The sequence below is a fragment of the Microtus pennsylvanicus genome, chromosome 14 (genome assembly GCF_037038515.1).
Source record: "Microtus pennsylvanicus isolate mMicPen1 chromosome 14, mMicPen1.hap1, whole genome shotgun sequence".
Taxonomy (NCBI): domain Eukaryota; kingdom Metazoa; phylum Chordata; class Mammalia; order Rodentia; family Cricetidae; genus Microtus; species Microtus pennsylvanicus.
Genome location: NC_134592.1, coordinates 25,469,213 through 25,489,894, shown reverse-complemented (window position 1 = coordinate 25,489,894; position 20,682 = coordinate 25,469,213). Strand labels below are relative to the sequence as shown.

Below are 20,682 nucleotides of genomic sequence, written 5' to 3'. Positions count from 1 at the left end.
GTCATGGGAATAACTAAATAAGAAAATGCATGTAACATTATTAGCTCAGAATCTGGATCATAAAAGCATCCAAAGAATGTTAACTATTACTTATAATTAAGATGGAGAGAAAAATGAAAATATGTATAACTTGATTTTAGGTTTCAAATTGTGCTAGTGAGGGAAAAAACCTCAAATTAATCTAGCTTCCTTTATGTATATTTTATGGAAATATACTATATCTAGGGGTTGGAAAATAACCCAGTAGTAGAATACTTGTCTAGCATGCAAAGTCCTGAGTTTATTTCTAACATGAAATGAGCATGAGCCATTCTTAAATTGGAAAACTGTGCTTAAATTAGGGCACCTGATCACTTGTGAATTGATCAAGATCATTGTTAAGTATTTTCTGACCAAAAAGCCTCTCCGCCGATGCAATAATCCTAATCAGATCGAATTTGAAGAAACCCAGGTTTGATGGATTCCATTGCTCCTGGGTGACACCCTGGGAAAACACAGAGAGGGAGAAAGGAGAACCAAAATGACCCCCCTCCAGAGGGGAAAAAGGGAGACCACGTGATCATTCTCTGGGTGGGTAGTTTAAATAGGCTGTGGGAATGGTCTTGACCCTCCCTGGGGAGGGGTCATGTTTGGTGGGTTTTTTTGGAAGTGGCTATTGGACTGAGGCAACTCCCAGGGGAGGGAGCTTTGAAATGGAACTTTTTACCCAACATTTCAAGATGGATGCCAGGGGGCTGGTCTGAGGCCCCTCAATCAAACATTCCAGACTTTTTTTGGATAAGGAGTTTAGGGTCTGAGGTGATGCTTTTAACCAAACAATATTTGACATTTTCCTAAAGAAAAGAGGATTTTTTTTTAAAACAAAAATACACTCAGGGACTCTACATCCTTGCCAGTTTATCTGTTGTGTAGTATATTGGGGCTTCTAAGCACTGTCTAGAATCTCCAAGCTTTGGATGTAAAATTCACTAGAACGGCCTCCAAATATGTTTTTATTGTAGCCCAAAGTAAAAAACAGATGTTTTAGGAATTAATGAGATCAGCAGAAGCTGGGCAGAAACCTGATGTTGTGAGTAGCAGCCCTTGCTGACAAAAACTTAGTACCCACCATGAGGGCATGTTTACTGCAACATGGACAATAACCAAGGTGGTTACAAAAACAATAATGACATTCCAATAGGAACCCTTTGGAGTTTTTGAGGAGAAAAAGGAAAAAACAAATCACTTTCACAGGGACCTTTCCACTGCCTGCTATCCCATACCCATGCAGCATGAAGCATGTTCAATGTCCACCTCATTTCTTGACAAGTAGAACACGACCCTTCCTTTAAAAAGAAAAAAAACTGATGCACAATGCATTACTTTTCATAGTTGGTTCATTGTTTTACTCAAGAGTCAAGCTCAAGGTTGTCACATTAAACAAAATATATTTCACTTTAAAACTCTCTGAAGTTTTGACTTGGATCTGGATACTAAAAGTAATTCTATTTGAATTGTGATACACTGTGAAGTATGCTGTTATGCATCTTTTCTATCTTTCTCAATGTATTGCGCAAATGTAAGCTCCTCTGAAAAGTCATGATGAGATGAATGTGAATTAAATTTCACATTTTTGTCAATGATTTTCCCTTTTTGTGAAACCAGATTGTCTAAGCCTAGTGCTATCACTCAGAAAGGACAGGTTATAAAAGTGCTTCTGAACGGAGCCAACAATGGCCTGCCAGAAGGTGATGGATATAACCATCCACCCGTTTAGATGATTCCACTCAAAACATAAAATCATATGGTTTCCTTATTATTTTTTTAAATGAGAAATGTGTTTGTCTTAGTTCTGGTTTTAGTGCTGTGAAGAGACACCATGACCATTGCAGTTCTTATAAAGGAAAACCTTTAACTGGGGGCTGGCTTACAGTTCAGTGGTTTAGTCCATTATCATCATGGCAGGAAGCATAGCAGAGTGCAGGCAGTCGTGATGCTGGAGAGCAGCTGAGAGAGCTACAGCCTCAGGAAACAGGAAGTAAGAGTGAGCCAAGAGGCCTGGCTTGGACTTTTAAAACCCCAAAGCCCACCTCCCAGTGTCAAATTTCCTCTAACAAGGTCATGCCTACTCCAATAAAGCCTCAGCTTTAATCGTGCTGTTCCATATGAACCTATGGGGGCTATTTTTATTCAGGCCACCATAGTGCTTTTACTGTTTTGTTTTGCTTTTTGTTATAATCAAGATGATCAGTAGGCAATATGTTTTTTTTTTATTTTTTGGCAATAAGTTTTGGTTGTTGCACACGGAACAGATAAATGAACACGTTGCTGGTGGTAGTGTCCCTTTATGATAGTGGGGTATTTCCAGGGGAATACACCCATATTATAAAGCTATAATGAGTCTGTGAAAGCTGATGTGTTTGGAGAAACAGGGAACACTGGCTACTTACCTGGATGAATAAAATTATCAGGAAATGCTGCAGGTTTCCTGCTACAGAATTGAGAGTCCTAGGATTCCCTGCTGAACTCTCCATCTTGCAAACCTCTATTCTTTTTCTCCAGGGGTAAAGGAGATGGAAACCTAACCTGTATAGTCCATGAAGCTTCGTCTAGTTTGTGATCCTTCAGCTGTGCCTTGGAAGGAATTACACATCTGATTTCTTTTTCAGATGTCTTTTAGAGAAACTTTAAAGGCAGAATACTATTGCACTGAGTGGATGGGCCATCATTTACTTACATTCCCTTATCTGGATATTTCAGTTCTTTCTCCCTCCTTTTGTTTTGCTTAGCTATCAAGAATAAGCAATTTTTTTGCTCAGTTTTGCAGTTACAGGGGAAGAATTTTAAGAGATGTTACAAAGAATAGGAAAACTATAAATTACAGGCAACTAAACAATATTCAGTTGGCTGACTCTGTTGAAGACTTTCAAGTATTTAATTAAACATACATTAAAATTTTACAAGAAAAGTCAAGAAACTATACACATTATATCTGGAGACTGAATATATTCTGAATACTTTTTAATCTAATGAAAGAGAACAGTAATATTTACAGTCTCTCCTTTTCTTCCAAGTAGACATTCTGTAAGTAAGATTATAAATATAATCTCGCCTATGCCATTACCATCTTGGTGAATCAAACCCAATGAAAGCAAACTCAATAAATTCCACATCTTCTGAATGGCTCAGTAAGTTCAAAGTCCAATGAGTAATTTAATGCAAACTGTCTATGTAAATAATGTTGGATAAAAAACATTTTTCTTATCTATTACCACATAAAAATTTGCCTCAAAATGCTGAGATTTAAAATAAGAACTACTTCATTACCTTTACTTCTGTACTATGAAGGAGAGCTGGATTGTTCTCACGGTCTCAACAGCATTCTCTTTGTGGCATTCATGTGACAAATTGCCTTGGCTGGAGAACCAAAGATGGCTTCATTTACACGTTGGCAGCCTTGGTGACACTCATCTAAATGCCAGTCTCGGGTGGCACTTGGCAGCTCCTCCGAAATTTCTCTGCACTGCGATCTCTGGGTAGTTATACTAACAGAACAGAACCGAGCTCTCAGAAGAAATTCCCCAAGGGACTCTCACATAAGCCGCGCAGCTTCTTATCAAATCTCAAAAATCCCAGATCTTCACTTCCAGAACATCCTGTGGCCAAACAACAATCAGAGCAATCCTGTTGCAAGGAGTGAGCCGCTTGGTCGTTCCCGGCTGCTCAGTCCCAAAATAACCACACAGAAACTATATTAATTAAACACTGCTTGACCCATTAGCTCTAGCTTCTTATTGGCTCTTACATTAATTTAACCATTTCTATTAATCTGTGTATCACCATGAGATCGTGGCCTACCAGCAAAGTTTCAGCACATCTATCTCCCTCTGACTCTGCCTTCTTCCTCCCAGCATTCTGTTTAGCTTTCCCCACCTAGCTGTTCCCCTACAGCTCTGATATAGGCCTAAACAGTTCCTTTATTAGCCAATGAAAGCAACACATTGACAGAAGGACCTCCTACACCACAATCCCAGTTCAAAGAGAGATGAATTTGTGTCCATCTAACTCAGAAAGCCCCCTCCCAACGTTGTTTATCATACTGTCTTACATCTCAATCTAGGAGTGAAAAAGAAAAAAGTGATTCATAGGTAAGAGAAAATGCCATTACATCACAACAAGCCCAGATGATGGCAATGACTTCACAAACCATGGCACCAAAACATCCATGCTAAGTCTTTCAAACAATAATAAAACAAATAAAGAATGATTATAATAAGAATAAAAAAGGAAACTCCATAGAAGACCTAAGTGACAGTTAGTAACATATAAAATCAAAACATAGACAGGATTTAAAGGATTAAACACTCCAGAAAGAAAACGAATCAGAAGTTCGAAACTTAGGAACTGAAAGTAATCTAAAATGAACCATAAAGAGGAAAAGGGTTGAATATAAGAGGGGCCTATAAGAGGGCACAGCAGCTAAAAGCACTTGCTGCCAAGCCTCACGACAGGAGTTCTCTCCCTGGAACCCACGTGAGGAAAGAGCGAGGCAACTGCTCCAGGTTGTCCTATGGCTTCCACATATGTGCGGTGCCGTGCATGCACATGTATGTAAATAAATGTAACTAGAAGAATTTCTTCATGAGTTGGTCTACATTCTAGTATGGAGGGGGAAGGGCTCCTGAGCTCCCATCTCGAACTAAGGAATGCTAGACCACTGATAGCATCTGGGGAGGAAGAGTCCACTTTTCTCTAAGGGTTTGGCTGCTGGTGGCTGCACCATACTCTAGTGGAAGGCCCTACATTCGTGAGTATGTGGGACACACAAGTTGTACACTCTAGGTTTTTTTTAAAGCACATGAAGTTGGGATTTTGTGAGACGACAGAGAGATAAGGATGGATCTGGAAGGAAGTGGAAGAGTGGAGGGTGTATATGAGCAAACATGTTTAAAATCCTCAAAGATTAATAAAAACTATTGTAGCCTTAAAAAATTAACAGTGTACCAGTGATCTGGACGATGATGTCTACCTACTGATCAAACTTCACTTAACTAAGACTTTTTGTTTGTTTGGTTAGTTGCCTGGTTGGTTGGTTTCAGCACAGGGTTTTTCTGTGTAGCCCTGTCTGTTCTGGAATTCATTCTGTAGACCAGGCTGGCCTCAAACTAGGACATCTGCCTGCCTCAGCTTCCTGAGTGCTGGGGTTAAAAGCATACACCACCACCGCCCAGCACCACATAACTAGATCTTAAGAAGATGAGGAAGAAACAAAATAAAGGAAAAAGTTTAGAGTGATCCCAAATCACAGTTTTCAAAATCTGGAAATTCTAAACTCACAAATTCAAAGATTCTACAAAATCTAAAAAAGAAGACATGCCAAGAAAACTATAATGCAATATATACAACTGAGTTGCTGTGAATCAGTATAATGTGCTCTCAGTAGTAGCCAGGAAATACCATGCTCCCATTGTCTACCAAGAATAAAAACGTATGTTGTCAAAAAGCCCCATGAACTAAAATGTAACAGAGTTGAAAGCACTGAAGGAAAAGTAAGTCTGTCTTTCTATACTGTTCTATGCCCAGGGATGATGCCTTTCCCCATTGAAGCTAAAGAGAAACTCCTTCAAATGAGCAAAGACTTAGCAAAGTCACTGCCAGCGACTTGTGTTTAAAAGGAAAAAGAGAAAGGGAGGAAGGAAAGGAGTGGGGAGAGAATCAAACCACATAAGAGGAAGTTCTTCTGCCATAAAGAAAACAGAAACTTGAATTTGTATGCATGACTTGAAGAGCAATAGGAAATGTGGGTAAGAGGAGCATGTGGTTTGAGAGCCATGCCAAACAATTGAAACGCAAGAACAGTAACGAAAATTAATTTGTGCAGACCTGTTGACACTTGAAATGCAAATCAAGAATAAGAACTTTCCTCTTTGCCATCTTAAAATAACATTATTTTTCTCCCAAATAGCAACAGCGGCAACAACCAACCGCACACCAGACACACACACACCACACCGCACACACTACCACCTACTTCCTCAACTGCTTGCTTCTGAGTAACCACATAGATGATAAATACATGCATGTTCTCTTGAATGATATCTAGCTCACTGTGTTGATTGATTTGAAAGGTCCTTAAGCCAAGCCTCTTCTCCCTGGACATAATTCGTGTGCGATCTTTTAAATTTCAACAAGAAGTGGTAAAGTTCCAAACTGCCAAGACACATGAGAACCAGGGGAGAAAACACAAGCCTGTGACAAACAAAGCCAACAGTGACATTTTTTCTACAAGAAAACAGAATGCCAGCTGTATCTATGAGCAGGGTTGTCATTATTATTATTGTTATGAAGATCAAGTTCGGGATTTGTGAGGGCAAGACAGTGCTCTGCCACCAAACTGCATCTTAAACCCTTGATTTTCTGTGGAGAAAAGAAGTTGTTCTTTACTGCAGGCTAGCCCATGTAGATGAGACCAACCTTGAACGTGCAATTCTCCTGCCTCTACTCACAGAGACTGAGATTGCAGAGACATTACAGGATGCCCAGATGAACCCCATTTTAGATAAGATTACTTACATTATAATTCCTGATCATCATCAGGGTTTTGTATAATTTAATTCACTTTCATGTCTATTTTTCCATCTCAGAATATCTAACTGATGAGAGGAGATAATATCACAACTCCTTAGTTAATTTCAATTTAGAAAATCTTGGCCTCCAGCTCATGATTCTGCACCATTTCTGGACCCTTCAGACCCTTCCAATAATCAGAAGCCTTCACTTCTTACCTGAAATAAATTGTTGGAGATTTATCCTTTTATTAATTTTTTTCATATACTGTATTTTGATCATACTTTTCCCTCTTCCAATTCCTCTAAGATCCTACCCATCTCCCCACCCAACTTTATGTTCTGTTTCTCAAAAAACAAAAATGAAAACAAAACCAAAAAACACAAGCTGGGTGGTAAGGGTGAATGTCTTTATTCCCAGTACTCAAGAGGAAGAGACAGGTGGATCTCTGAATTTGAGACCAGCCTGGTCTACAGAACAAGTTCCAGAACATCCAGGGTTGCACAGAAAAACTCTGTCAAAAAAAAAAAGCCACAAAAGCAAACAAACAAAAAAACCAGAGAAGAACAAAAAATTAAAATCAAAGCAAGCAAGCAAAAGACCAATAAGACAAAAATGATAAAATAAAGTGAAGCAAAAAGTCCCCAGAAGTAGCATTGTTTGAGTCGGTCAGCTGCTCCTGGGCTTAGTGGCTGATACACATGGCGACACTCCATTGGAGGAAACGGATTTTCCTTTTGTCAGTGGGTATCAACTGCAAATAGCTTCTTGGGATCCCATGTCCACTTCCCCTTATTGTGCCAAGACCCTGCCTGGCTTGGACCTGTGCAGGTCTTGTGCCTGTTGCCACAGTCTCTGTGAGCTCACACTGAATCAGCCCTGTTACATCAGAAAGATCCTGTTGCCTTGGAGTCACCCGTCACCTCTGACTTTTACAATCCTTCTGCCTCCTCTTTCACACAGATCCCTGAGTCTTGAGGGGAGAGTTTGGTGAAGACATTCCTTTAGGACTGAGTGCTCCAAAGTCTCTCACTCTGCACATTTTTTGCCATTGGGGGTTTGCTGTGTTAATTCTCAACGACTGCTAGAACAAGATTCTCTGATGAGGACTGAACAAGGCACAGATCTATGAGTATTAACAGCATGCTCTTAGAAGCCATTGTATTGCTACATTCCTTTATCAGAATAATATTAAGTTTTCCCCTAGATCCACGACCAATCTAGTCTCAGGTTCATGGCCACTTTATCAGTATCAGGCATGGATTCTATCTCATGGAGTGGGCCTTAAGTCCATTATTTGAAGCAGTTGGTTGATCCCATAACATTTATGCCATTATTGCACTAGAATATCTTGCAGGCACATCACCGTTGTAGTACACAGAGCTTGTAGTTGAGTGAATATTGATGATTGTCTTTCTCCCCCAGTAGTGTGCAAAACATGATCCAGTTTCATGGATGGGAATCAGGAGTAACGCTTCTACCTAAATACCAGCATAACTTCTTCCTTGGAGAAGATTTATACCACATAGATCTGTGGTCTTGTTCAAACCAATGACAGATGATAACTGCATAGTTATGATCACATATTAGTAAATATAATACATATTGCCTTCATAAAATTTTGTATTTTTTTTAATATTTGGCTGATAAGTGGTCCAGAAGATGCCATTGCTAGTTGATGGAAGACTTGAACCAAGGAGCATGAGATCAAAGAAACAGAGACAAAAAAATTCAGGATTTCAGGGTTCAATTGATTGAGAGAATTAGTAATTGAAGCACAGTCCTGTGTGTCAGCAAGACCATTTGAATCTCCATGATTCGGATTAGAAATAAGGCCAGTTTTAAGGGTTAGGGGAAAAGCAATTTTCTTCTAGCTGGAATATATCTGGATTATCCCTTTACCTGGGTATATCCCTAGAGCCAAAGTGTGATGCTTTGAATGAGAACGGCCCCCACAGGTTCATTTATTTGAGTCTTTGGCTCCCACTTGGTGGATTTAGAGGTGTGGCCTGATTGGAGGAAGTGTGTCACTGGGGGTGGGCTCTGAGGTTTCAGAAGCCCAAGCCAGGCTGTCTCTCTCTCCCTGTCTGCATCCTTCTTGTAGCTGAGGAGTAAGCTCTCCATGTAGCATGCCTACTTGCCTGCTGTCACACTTCCTGCAGGGATGGATTCACTCTCTGAAACTGTAAGCCAGCTCCCAATTCAATGCTTTCTCTTATAAGGTGCCTTGGTCATGGTGTCTCTTTACAACAATAGAAAAGTTACTAAGACAGAGAGGCTAGTTGTAAAGCCCCACAAAGCCCCAGATGGATTCTGTCCATGTGTTCTGGGAAGCTATGCAGGAGAATCTGGCTAATGTCACTCAAGGTCAACCACATTGGTTATGAGTCAAGGTGGTGACTGTTGTGTCAGGTTGTATCTGTAAACCCTGAAGCACACAAATTAAAATCTCCCTACCTTAATGTAAATAACCAAGATGAACCATTTCAGATGTTACACTTACTGATGAACTAAAATTTGATATGTTCAGCAACCTGGAGAAATAAACCATGAGTTCTGAAAGAACAGCTCTTTCCCTGAGGGCCCTAAATTCAAAATTTCCCACAAGTCAAATCTATTGAACTCTCGCTTGGTTTTCTAAGGGTCAAATCAACCCCAAAAGGAAACTCTGTCTGTCCCAAAATCATATCTCAGGCACACTTGAATTCTTAGTGGTCTATAGCTCCATTAAAGCTGCAATGTTATACTTTACACTGAAGTTATCTTAGTTTTTGTATTGTAATATCGTTCAGCCACAGCATGGAAATCCTACTTTCCTTCCAGCATTTAAAAAAAAGTTTAACAAAGTACAGATTTGAAATTTGTTCTTATTTAAAAGTAGTCTATATGCAAATCCTCCCAGGTGTTTGCTTGCATGATCTATCTTGGTCTGCAGTCCCTATTTGAAACCCCATGAAGGGGCACAGCTTGCCACAGCATACCAAAATTGCCCATTTAAACATATTCATCATTAAGAATTTCATCTCACAAAATAAACCCCAGGCAAACAGTAAATGTCACATCGAGACTACACTAATGTTGTCCAATCCAACTCCATAATATCTATATGAATTATTTGCACCAATTTCCTCTCTCTATGGGCAATATTTTCAGTGTTTGTGTGGACTGATTTAATGCTGGTTAGTATATTGCCACAACACAGAAGGCCTTTGGGATACAGACCTTGCTACTAAACAAATAGATCTGATATAAAACTACAGAATATTCTCAGCTTCTTTGCCAAGAGATAAAGATATGCCATATGACTGAGAAATCTGTTGTGACCAGACTACATAGGCTGAGCCATCCCAAAGAATATCTTTAGACTCAGGTACTGGCATCCACTCAACCTTCACAGTCCTTACCAGACAGTGATGTGGAACACCAGTCAACTCAAATCCCCGCAGGTGAGCCTATTCACACACACTATGCAATTGAAATTGTAGAAATTGTTGTAGGGTCCAAGAGTATGACATCCCAATATATCTTTAGCTGAACTTAGTTTGAGACAGGTATCCTGAGAAAGTGCAGGCACAAGGTTACCTTGGAAAAACTGTTGGCGGACTAGGGAGACAGCTCACTCGGCAGTCTGCTATGGAACCATCAGCTCCTGAGTTCAGTTTTCAGAGATCACAAAGAAAAAAAAGAAAGGAAGGAAGGAAGGAAGGAAGGAAGGAAGGAAGGAAGGAAGGAAGGAAGGAAGGAAGAGAAAGAGCAGTGTGTGTTGGCATGTATTTGTAATCCCAGCTCTGGGAAATGGAGAAAGGTGGGTTCCTAGCACTCACTAGCCACCTAGCCTAGCCTACTGGCCACTTCCAGATCAGTGAGAGATCCTGTGGTTTTCTTCTAAAACACACACACACAGAGAAGGCTGCTCATTTGTAAAAGAAATTTATGTCTACCTAAATTAGTGGAGCAACAGCAGATTCAAGCAGAGACTTGCTTGTGAGAATCCCCTTAACTGCCCAGCAACTCACAGGAAGATTATGAGAGACCACCCCTTGTCCAAAGACCGATCATCGCCCACTACCAGGCACTATGTGAGCTGCTTTTTGAGACTTCGTCTATGTTAGGAGACATCTTCCCTTATTCCACCATAACCCTTGACCTTGCCTCTCCAAGAGCCCCTTAACTATCTCGCCTTCCTTTGAGTCCTGTACTTCATCTATGGCTTCCAAAGTTTTATATGTTTGTGAATTTGTATGCTTTTCCCCTGTTAGTCTTCCTCCTGCCAGTTTATCCCATGGATGAGAACTTCTGCACCTTCAGAAAGAACACACAAACTCCATGGCTTCTCTACGTAAGAAGCATTAAATATGAATCTTTTCTACGAAATACTATAAAATTTGTGTTTAAGACAAGTGTCTTGGCTACTATTCCAATGCTGTGATAAGACACCATGTCCAAGGCAATTTATAAAGGAAAGCTTTATTTGGGGCTTAAAGTTTCAGAGGGTTAGTGTCCACAGCCAGGATACTCTGGCATGGTGGTGGAGCTGTAGCTGAGAGCTCACATCTTGAGATACAACTACCAGGAAGTCAGAGAGTCAACGGGGAATGGCACAAGTCATTTTTTCTCTTTAGTATTTTATTATTATTTTTCTTTTCTCGTTCCTTCCTTTATTTCCTTCCTTCCTTCCTTCCTTCCTTCCTTCCTTCCTTCCTTCTTTCTTTCGTTTGTTTCTCAAGACAGGGTTTCTCTGTTTAACCACCCTGGCTGTCCTGGAACTCCAACTATAGACCAGGCTGGCCTCAAACTCATGAAAATCTGTCTGTGCCTCCTGAGAGCTGGAATTAGAGGCAAGTACCACCACCACCTGGTGGTACAGATCTTTTGAAACCTTTAAGCCTTCCTCCAGTGGCACAACTCCTCCAACTTGGCCGTTCTTCCTAAGCCATCCAAAATGGTAACACCAACTGGGAACTAATTATCTAAACGTATGGGCTATGTGGCCATTATCATTCAAACCTCCATAACAAGGATGCGAATCTTCATCTCTCTCCCAAATGATAACTGTTACACAGGTATTTCATTCTCCCCCACTTCCTTACTACTGTAAAAACCTTTGTGTTTTTTTTTTTACAAAGTCCCTGCTCTGTTCTAGACATAAAGTGATTGATTTGTCCTTTCCCCCCTTGTTTTCTTTGTGCTAATTCTTTAAAAACTGACCAATCTTGAAAGAATGTGTGAGGTCAAATCCCAGCCAAACAAGAGAAAGACTCAGTCACCACCTTCATTAGAATAAAAATCTAAGTTCACTTCCTGCTTCTCTGTGCTTGCTCCTCCACTTTTGGGAGCAGTGTACCCTCTTGATCAAGAGTAAAGTTTTTCCCTGTGGAGCCATTCGATTGGCGCCTCTCTCTCTCTCTCTCTCTCTCTCTCTCTCTCTCTCTCTCTCTCTCTCTCTCTCTGTCTCTCTCATTCTGTGTGACCCCAAACTTACTTCTAAACACCTATCCTCCATAAGAAATAAGATGTTAAGATTTTAATACTACTCATGTGTCAATGGAATTTCAGCGAGATGAACCCATGAGGGAGAATACTGTGAACGGTCTAACTGCACACACCTTTCTCATTTAGAGCACGGGTACAAGCAGCCCACCTCTATATCATTAGCTGAGTGTGTTTTCCCCGTTGCTGCTGAAAAAAAAAAAAAGGACCCTTTTCATCTGGATCCCATTCTGCAAAATCTACAGGTCAAGCCATGGCATTTCCCATTGATTTCTGTTCTACATTTTATCTACATGAAGCAGACATTTGAGACATACATAGCTTGCCCCCGACCCCTAGTGCCTATCAGTTAAACTCAGAAACACGGAGGTTAAATGAGTGTTTGTTGGCCTTAGGAATTATGACTCAGGATCTGTTTAGATGGTTCTGAATCAGTACTCAGAAGGCAGGGAAGACAGGAAATTAAAGGGCGATTGGACCAGCAAGAGAAGCAGATAAACTGATCATCTGTAAGACATGAAACCCAAAATCTCTTGATATACATTGCAAGCTTCTGGGCACAGCATATTTGTACTTCTGGTCACTTCAAATATTTGTGACCAGAGGGCTATGACTAAAGTTCAAACTCCAAGTAGCAGTGGATCAAACATCTTGCCTCCGGGAGTTCCAATAAGCTAGACTTGACCAGCTGTTCCCAGCACACCAAGTTAAGAAGAGTAATGGAGAAAAGAGATTTAGCTAATGCAGTTACATTAAGAAGGGTTCCGTGATGCTCCAACCTGTCTTTGAGGCACTAACATGAACCTCATGAAGAACTGGTTGATCAGGAGTAGCTCATTTTCTGCTTTTAGTTCTTCAAGATAGGTTAAAGAACGCTTATTCTTAGAGGGGTTCAGTCTGGTTCCCATAGGGTGATTAGCTCAGGAGCGCAGCCTCACAGTGATAGATAACCACCTTCTATGTGAGGGTCATTTGTCTTGTGAAGCTAGCAGTGGCTCCTGTAGTTGGGCGCCAATCTGTAGTAGGAGGAGTGGGCTGCATCCCACCACCCGGCTAGCTTAACCTCAAAATAACCACATAGAAATTGTATTAATTAAATTACTGCCTGGCCCATTATCTCTAGCCTCTTATTGGCTAACTCTCACATTTTGATTCAACCCATTTCTAATAATCTGTATGTCACCACGAGGTCATAGCTTACAGGGAAAGATCCAGCATGTCTGACCTGGCAACTCCATGGTGGTAGCTCGGTCTGACTCTGCTTTCTCTCTCCCAGAATTCAGTTCTGTCTTCCCCACTTATGCTCTACCCTATCAAAAGGCCAAGGCAGTTTCTTTATTCAACCAATGAAAGCAACTCAAATACAGAAGGACCTCCTACACCAGGCTCCAGCAGCTTTTGTCCATTGTCATAAGGACACTTATCCATCAGCCCTGAAAGGGGACTCCAAAGAAAAGGTACCAGGGACAACACCAGAGTCAGAGAAGGACAATGTGACCATTACACTAGTGACTAGCTTTGCCCATCACAGGCAGCAACGGGAATGATGCAGCATGCAGAACATACTCCTGTTTCCATTTTGAAAACTTTTATAGAGCTTTTTTCATACTGATTTTGAATCACACAAGAAGGCCCGAAGGAAACATTTGACTCTGTCACACGCTCAATGACCTTCCATTGTTAAGTGGATCGCAGAAAACTAAATTTAAATTGTACCACCAGCTTAGATTTCTTCACACTTGCAATTTCAATGTCTTACTGCCAGCTTAACTATGAAATTACAAAATTCACCGAGGGTATGAAGTGGTAGCTCTGAACTTTTTCCCAGTGACTGCATATACACGGTGCTAAGATGGAATCATTAACAGTAGATGGTCGTACTTAGCAGAAAGGAAGTTTTCTGAGAGCTTTTTAACTCTGTTTATAAAGAAACTTTTTATTTTTGCTGACCCTTTTTTGTTGAATTTATCCCAAATCATCAGAGGCAAATCAAAAGCAGGAATTCTTCAATACCTACGAACTGCCAATCTGAAACAATTGGCTTGCTGTTGATTCTTTATAGAATACAAAAAAACATCCAGACGTTTTGTTAACACTCTTGGTATAAAGTATTTATGTACTTCTTTTCCCACAAACAGTCAAAATAAATTCTGAAAATTAAGATAAAATGTTTTGGCTACTCTCTACTCGTTCTTGGGGCTTTGTTGTTGTAGTTTGATTTTTTTTTTTAAATTTTGTCTTGTTTTATCCTCCCTCTAAACTGTAACCACAGTGTCTGGAGATTCTTTGACTAGAAAGTTAGCTGTGGGGAATGTAGGCTATGGAGAGACCGACTAGCCACTGAGCTCCAGCTGTGAACTGAGGTACAGAGAGCAGTTGTAAAGCAGCAATTAGACCCAATTTCACTCACTAATGTGACCACTGGAGATCAATGTTCTTCCATTCCAACCTAAATTACTAATATTAACTGATATAGATATGAATAATTTGCATTGGTATAGATTTTAAGGTTAATTTTGTTATATGTAATTTTACTATGTTAAAGTTAAAGCCTTTCTTTTTTGTTTAAACAGAAAAAGGGGAAATGATGTGGGAGTCTTCTGTTTTGTGTTGATTTCATTGCTTAAATAATGAAACTGCCTTGGCCCATTAATAGAACAGAAAATTAGGTAGGCAGAGTAGACAGACAGAATGCTGGGAGAAAGAAGCCAAGTCAGGCAGTCGCCATGATTCTCCCACTTCAGACAGACGCAGGTTAAGATCTTTCCTGGTAAGCCAGCTCATGGAGCTATACAGAATATTAGAAATGGGTTAGATTAATATGTAAGAGCTAGCCAATAAGAGGTTAAAACTAATGGGCCAAGCAGTGTTTAAAAGAATACAGTTTCTGTGTAATTATTTTGGGTAGAGCTAGCTGGTGGCTGGGAGCTAAGCGGTGGGAAGCAGCCCGCAGCTCCATACAACAATTAACTCTCCGATCACACATCCCACTTCCCACAGAGATGCACAGGGTGGCTACAAAAGGGTAGTTTTTGTGGTCCACAGAAATTCTGTGGACTGCGGAGCAAACAAGAGCTCCTGAAGGTACAGTGTTATCCAATGCGGTTCCTGATCCAAAAGACCTTTGGAGGGTTCGTTTGAAGTGGGCTAGTCTTTGAGGACAGGACAAACTGTTCTCAAGCTGGAGCCAGGGACTGAGGCAGCAATCCATCACTGTGGCAACGCTCTTGGAAAAGGCTCCCAAGTAGCCAGGTGACAAGTTCATGTCTCCCCTGACTCTGGGCTAGGGCACTCCTTTTCTAGTTATAAGTGAGAGATTGTGTCTGGTGTGTTAGGTAAAGGCATGGACCTGGATTTTCTGATAGTGTTCATATGTTCTCAATGTACTTACCGCCTTGTGTTCATAGAGGGTAGTTTTTTTTTTGTTTTTTTGTTTTGTTTTGTTTTTTTACTTGTGTGAATAAGTTAGCACCTTGTGCCTTGTGGTGCATTCTGTATAGGTGGTGAACATCTATTTGCACAATCAGTGCAAATGAACAGTCACCCTGCGTTTGCACTCCCAAAGCCACTGCCCCACAATATGGAACTCAGGACAGGACAGCCACTTAGAACAGGACATAGCTCCGTCTCTGGGCCTTTCTTATTAAGAGAAAAACCAGAATATGAGATCTGTTTGTAGATATTTTGTCTTCATTATTTCATTACTTCGATGCCACAGTTTCATCTATCCTTTTTATCTTTACCTGAAGAAATACAAATGTCTGGATACGCACTGGGAAGCCGTCCTTTCAAAGTGTCAATTGTAGTTCATCAAACTAACCACACTTCTCAGAAACAAAAGCGAATATGAGGTGAATTGTAGAGACGTAACCAAGACTATTTAGACCAAAAGTAAAAGAATTCGAAGTTGCAGAGGTGTTTTGTATTTTATCTATATATTGTTGTGAATATGCACGCATAGCAAAAAAAACAAAAACAAAAACTTGTAAATTACATTGTTATTGAATTTGAATATATGTGATCATTTTTCACTCTGAAACTTCAGTAAATGTTATGGAAATCAGTCTCTTTTATGATTATCACTACATTAAATTCACCCAACAAATAAGCTATTTGTTTTCATTTAATGCTAAGATGGCTGGCATCATCTTCACTCTAGAAGATTTATTGAGCCTATTTTATTGTTACAATAAGTACATAATTTGTATTGGTTGGTCTATACATGATGAGTAATCATGACAGATAAACAGACAGAAACAGAGGCAGCAGAAAGACACACTAAGAAAGAATAACTTGTTCAGCTTTAAGTGTATATAAGGTTTGATGTCTGAGAACAGAAATACTTTAAGAAACAGGTATTATGGGCCTGGAGAGATGGATCAGTGTTTAATAATAAGAGCATTGGCTGCTCTTGCAAAGGATCCAGGGATCAGTTCCCAACACCCACATGGTGGCTCACAACCATCTGTAAGTCTAGTTTCAGGGGAATCCATTACCCCATTCTGACCTCCACAGGCTCCTGCGTGCACATGGTGCACATAAACTCACAATCACATACACATAATATTCTCTCTCTCTCTCTCTCTCTCTCTCTCTCTCTCTCTCTCCAGGAAAATATAAATACAATTTGCATTTTAATTGAAAAATATTAAATTTTATTTATATGCTATTTCTTTTATCATCAAACTTCTAGAAACCCTTTTATTATAACTTCCAATTTAATTTGACATACATCATTTATTTTTAATCTTTTTATTATTATTACTATCATTATTATTATTTTGAACTCAATATGTACCCCAGGTGGGCTGGAACACACAACTGTCCTGCCCCATCTTCCTGGATACCAGAATTATAAATGTGCACCAGCAAGCCTGACCTATTTCTCTCCTTTGGAGAAGGCTGAGTGCCCTAATTTTTAGTCAGTGAAAGTTGCAGTTTAGTCCACATTACCTGCAGACAATGTGAAATCTTCTGAGAGTATGCCCTCAAAAGGCTTGCTGCCAGGCAGCCCTATAAGACCACCTTTGGACTCAAGAAACTCAACCTCTTTTCATAATACCCAACAGGTGTGCATATTATCCCTTGTTTGCCTTCTGCATGGCCCATTTTTTACACAGAGATTTTAATAGAACGAGTTGTTCTCATATGTTTTTGACTCCAGAATCCTGGATCTGCATCAATAAGCCTTTAATCACCGCAGTTAAGGGGATGTAACTTCAAGTGAAGGCAAATTACGGATCTGAGTTTCTTTCCTTTTCTTTTTCTTTGGTAAAAATAAAAATTGCATTATTATAATGAACACACAAACAAAAACACCACCCAGCTAGATTAAGGTGCCACTCAAACACTGACTTTATTCCCCCCCCCACACACACACACACACACTCTCTCTCTCTCTTTTTTTGTTTTTGTTTTGGAGGGATTGAGACCGAGTTTCTCTCTGTCACCTGGGCCATCCTGGAACTCACTCTGTAGGCCATGCTGGCCTACAACACAAAGATTCATCTGCCTCTGCCTCCCAGGTGCTCATATTAAAGGCATATTCTACTACCACTGCTTGAATTTCTTAATACTAAAGCAACATTGGATCTCATAATCAAATACTCAGAGGTTGAGAAGGAGTAAAAGCTTTATCTCGTTCATCCACCTACCCCCCTCACATTTCACTAAAGTTCCTAAGTCCTTTTACAAACTAAGTTGGCCTACTGGTGCTTTGATCAAGAATGTTACAGATATTTTTTTAGTACTGTCAAAGAAAGTAGTGCAAAGTAAGCATAGGTAGAAGAAAGGGAGAAAAGAAATGAAGGGAAATAGTCTTCACTCTGGAAAGGAAGATATACAGTATTATCTATTATCTATACGTAAGTTAGTAAGGACTGATGTGTGATTTCCAGTTCAGGGGCAAGACTAGACTTGGGCAGATGGGACACAACATTGCATTTTTTTTTTTTTGCAAAATGTGTTGGGATATTGGGCACACCTTTTCCATATGGGATTCTATTCAAGTAATCACTATGTAAAGAGAGGAAGCCAAAAAATTGAATACCCGGATGAAGACCCATACTGAGATATTTGGAGATGTTTTCTTACTTATGAGGTGTCCCAGAAAGGAAAGTTGGAGAATGCCATACTGTTGGCAGAGGCTGCTCATTCATTTCCCAGCTGCCCAGACCCAAAATAATCACACATAAACTATATTAATTACAAGATTGTTTGGCAGATAGTTTAAGTGTATTTCTAGCTAGTCCTTACATCTTAAATTAACCCATTTCCATTAATCTGTATATTGCCACGTGGCTGTGGTCTACCAGTAAGTTTCTTTCAGGTCTTCTACGGTGGCTCCATGGCATCTCTCTGACTCTGCCCTCTTTCTCCCAGCATTCAGTTTAGTTTTCCCATCTAGCTCTATTCTGCCCTTCCATAGGCAAAAGTCTATTTATTCATTAACCAATGATATTCCCAGCATTCAGAGGGGAATCCCACATCACCATACCTTCAATTTGCAGGTTCAACAAAGAATACTTATGGTTCTGAGAAAGTGTTGGCTGGTTATCAGCATCGATACTACAGTAGACCTGACATTCTCATGAATATACTATAGGAACACCCTACCTTCCTTTTCAGTGAGCAAATGCAGTGCGGTGGTGGAGAAAGCATATTGCTCTCCATTCAATTCATAGATGAAGTTTGAGGATTCATGTTCCGCATCTGAATCACATTCTCAGTTCTTATTTTCCTGGAGGAGAAATCATGATGGCTTTGTCGATTTTGTTTGTGTTTAAAGGTGACACACTTCTGATAAGATATTCTTTTAATTAGATGAGTAATTAGGAAAGACCAGTGATGAGGACTCTAATCATGACTGTCGTTTCCTTAGGAAGCTCATCGAGACTCACCTGAAGACCATCCCCAGTCTCGCGTTTTCAAACCTGCCCAATATTTCCAGGATGTAAGTAATTACCCTAATATACAGAGAACTTTGCTGTTGTGACATACTTTCTAAATGGGCTCTGTCGAAAAAGCAATTTCTATTACACTTGCATATATCAGTGACATCTGCCTTTTAAGCATATTTGAAATTTATTTATATAATACTTACCTGCTTAGTCACACCTCCATGTTTTGCTTCTAAATCCAATGCAAATTTAAATTCATTTGGTCATGTCATAGTCACCACTTATGTGTATTTTAATATATCCTGGGATGTGACAAAAACCTTAGCTAAGAATATCCAGACATTTGTGTGTCTCTCTCTCCTACTCACTCATCCTAGATTTTTGTTGATTCACTTCCACCACTAATACAATGCAAGCATTTACAATTTCTCCCAAATGCAGCCAATCATTTGAGATTTCTCTCGCTTAAACATGAATTTAAAACAATTCTAAGCCTGAGAAACAGAAATGTGGTATGAAAACAGATGAGAAAAGGAACTTGCATGTTAGACTGATGATTACTGTCTGTGTGTAGATTTGTGACCAACGCTGAGTCACCAATAATTTGTGTCCCATTACGGAAAGAAATAAAAGTACTTTCCTCCTTAAAATCATGTAACCAAAAGCAAGTTTAGATTTGAAACTTCTACTTCATGCTCCCCATGTGTACCAACCTCTGTCTCCCGGTTGCTTGAGTCTGAATCTGTGCCTGGTTGAAGGCTGTCTTGATCCGTCCCCGTGTTTTGTCTTCCATCTGTGTGCATCCGTGAGTTCTGCTCTGCGGCTGTGTGTATCTGTTTGCGTCTCCATGTCTCTCTCTCTTGCCACAAAGCACTCTGCCCTGTATTTTCTGGACAACATAGAAATCATCCACGGGAAAGGGATGGAACACTTCTCAGAAATTTTGAACAGCGTTTTACAAGGATCAAATCACCAACTCCAACTGATCCCAGGGGACCCAGACAACAAACAGTTCTACAAAACCATTGTTTATCAACAAAAATCCATAAATGGATGCTTTTAACTTTTAAGGAAGGTTTTAGGAAGTTGCTTTCAACTTTGGTATTTACTATTTTCACCAAATAACACATGTGTTCTTCTGGTTTGGGGCATAGAGAAGTACATGATTTAAGTTTACTACTACGGGTTAGCTTGGGTTGAAAAAGTTGACTACATGGGAAGTCCAAGGTAAGGTAAGGTTGATTGTTACATTGTTCTCTTAAAAGAAGATAAAACAGGTTGAAGACACAGTACCCTAGTGGTCTAAAATCTCAAGTGACCTCACGATGTATTATTACCTTTGGCTGTGGTGTCCAACAAAAATTCCAGTGTCTTAGAATGTAAGAGTCACTTTCGGGATTTCACATTGCCATATTCTGCACATGAAATGAGTGAGGTATTTGTCTTTTTTGGTGGCAGTTCAGGTTAACTCAAACACACCCAATAATACCAAGAGTAACCTGTACAGTGCATAACTCAACTTATTCCACTTCTGGCCATGTGTTGACCATCTGTTGCATCATTTCAATGATTCTCAGCCAGAATGAACTCTGACATTTGACTGTTTGCCAGAATTGCAGAGGAGAATGTTACTGGCCTCTAGAGTATGGAGGTAAAGGATGTGAAAGACATCCTCTCCTGCAGACATATGATATAGACATTTTTTATTCAGTCAGCAAGCATTTGTTCCACTTTGGCTATGAGCACT

General features: G+C 40.0%; 1 protein-coding gene across 2 annotated transcripts in view; it reads left to right on the top strand.

The window, feature by feature from the left end:
- The window catches only part of Tshr (thyroid stimulating hormone receptor), a 115,007-nt gene that overhangs the window by 47,575 nt on the left and 46,750 nt on the right, over window positions 1-20,682 (top strand). For both annotated transcript variants that reach the window (XM_075948151.1, XM_075948150.1), the window contains exon 2: window positions 18,917-18,988. In XM_075948151.1, the coding sequence (XP_075804266.1) occupies window positions 18,917-18,988 (72 nt within the window). The remainder of the gene's footprint in view (window positions 1-18,916; window positions 18,989-20,682) is intronic.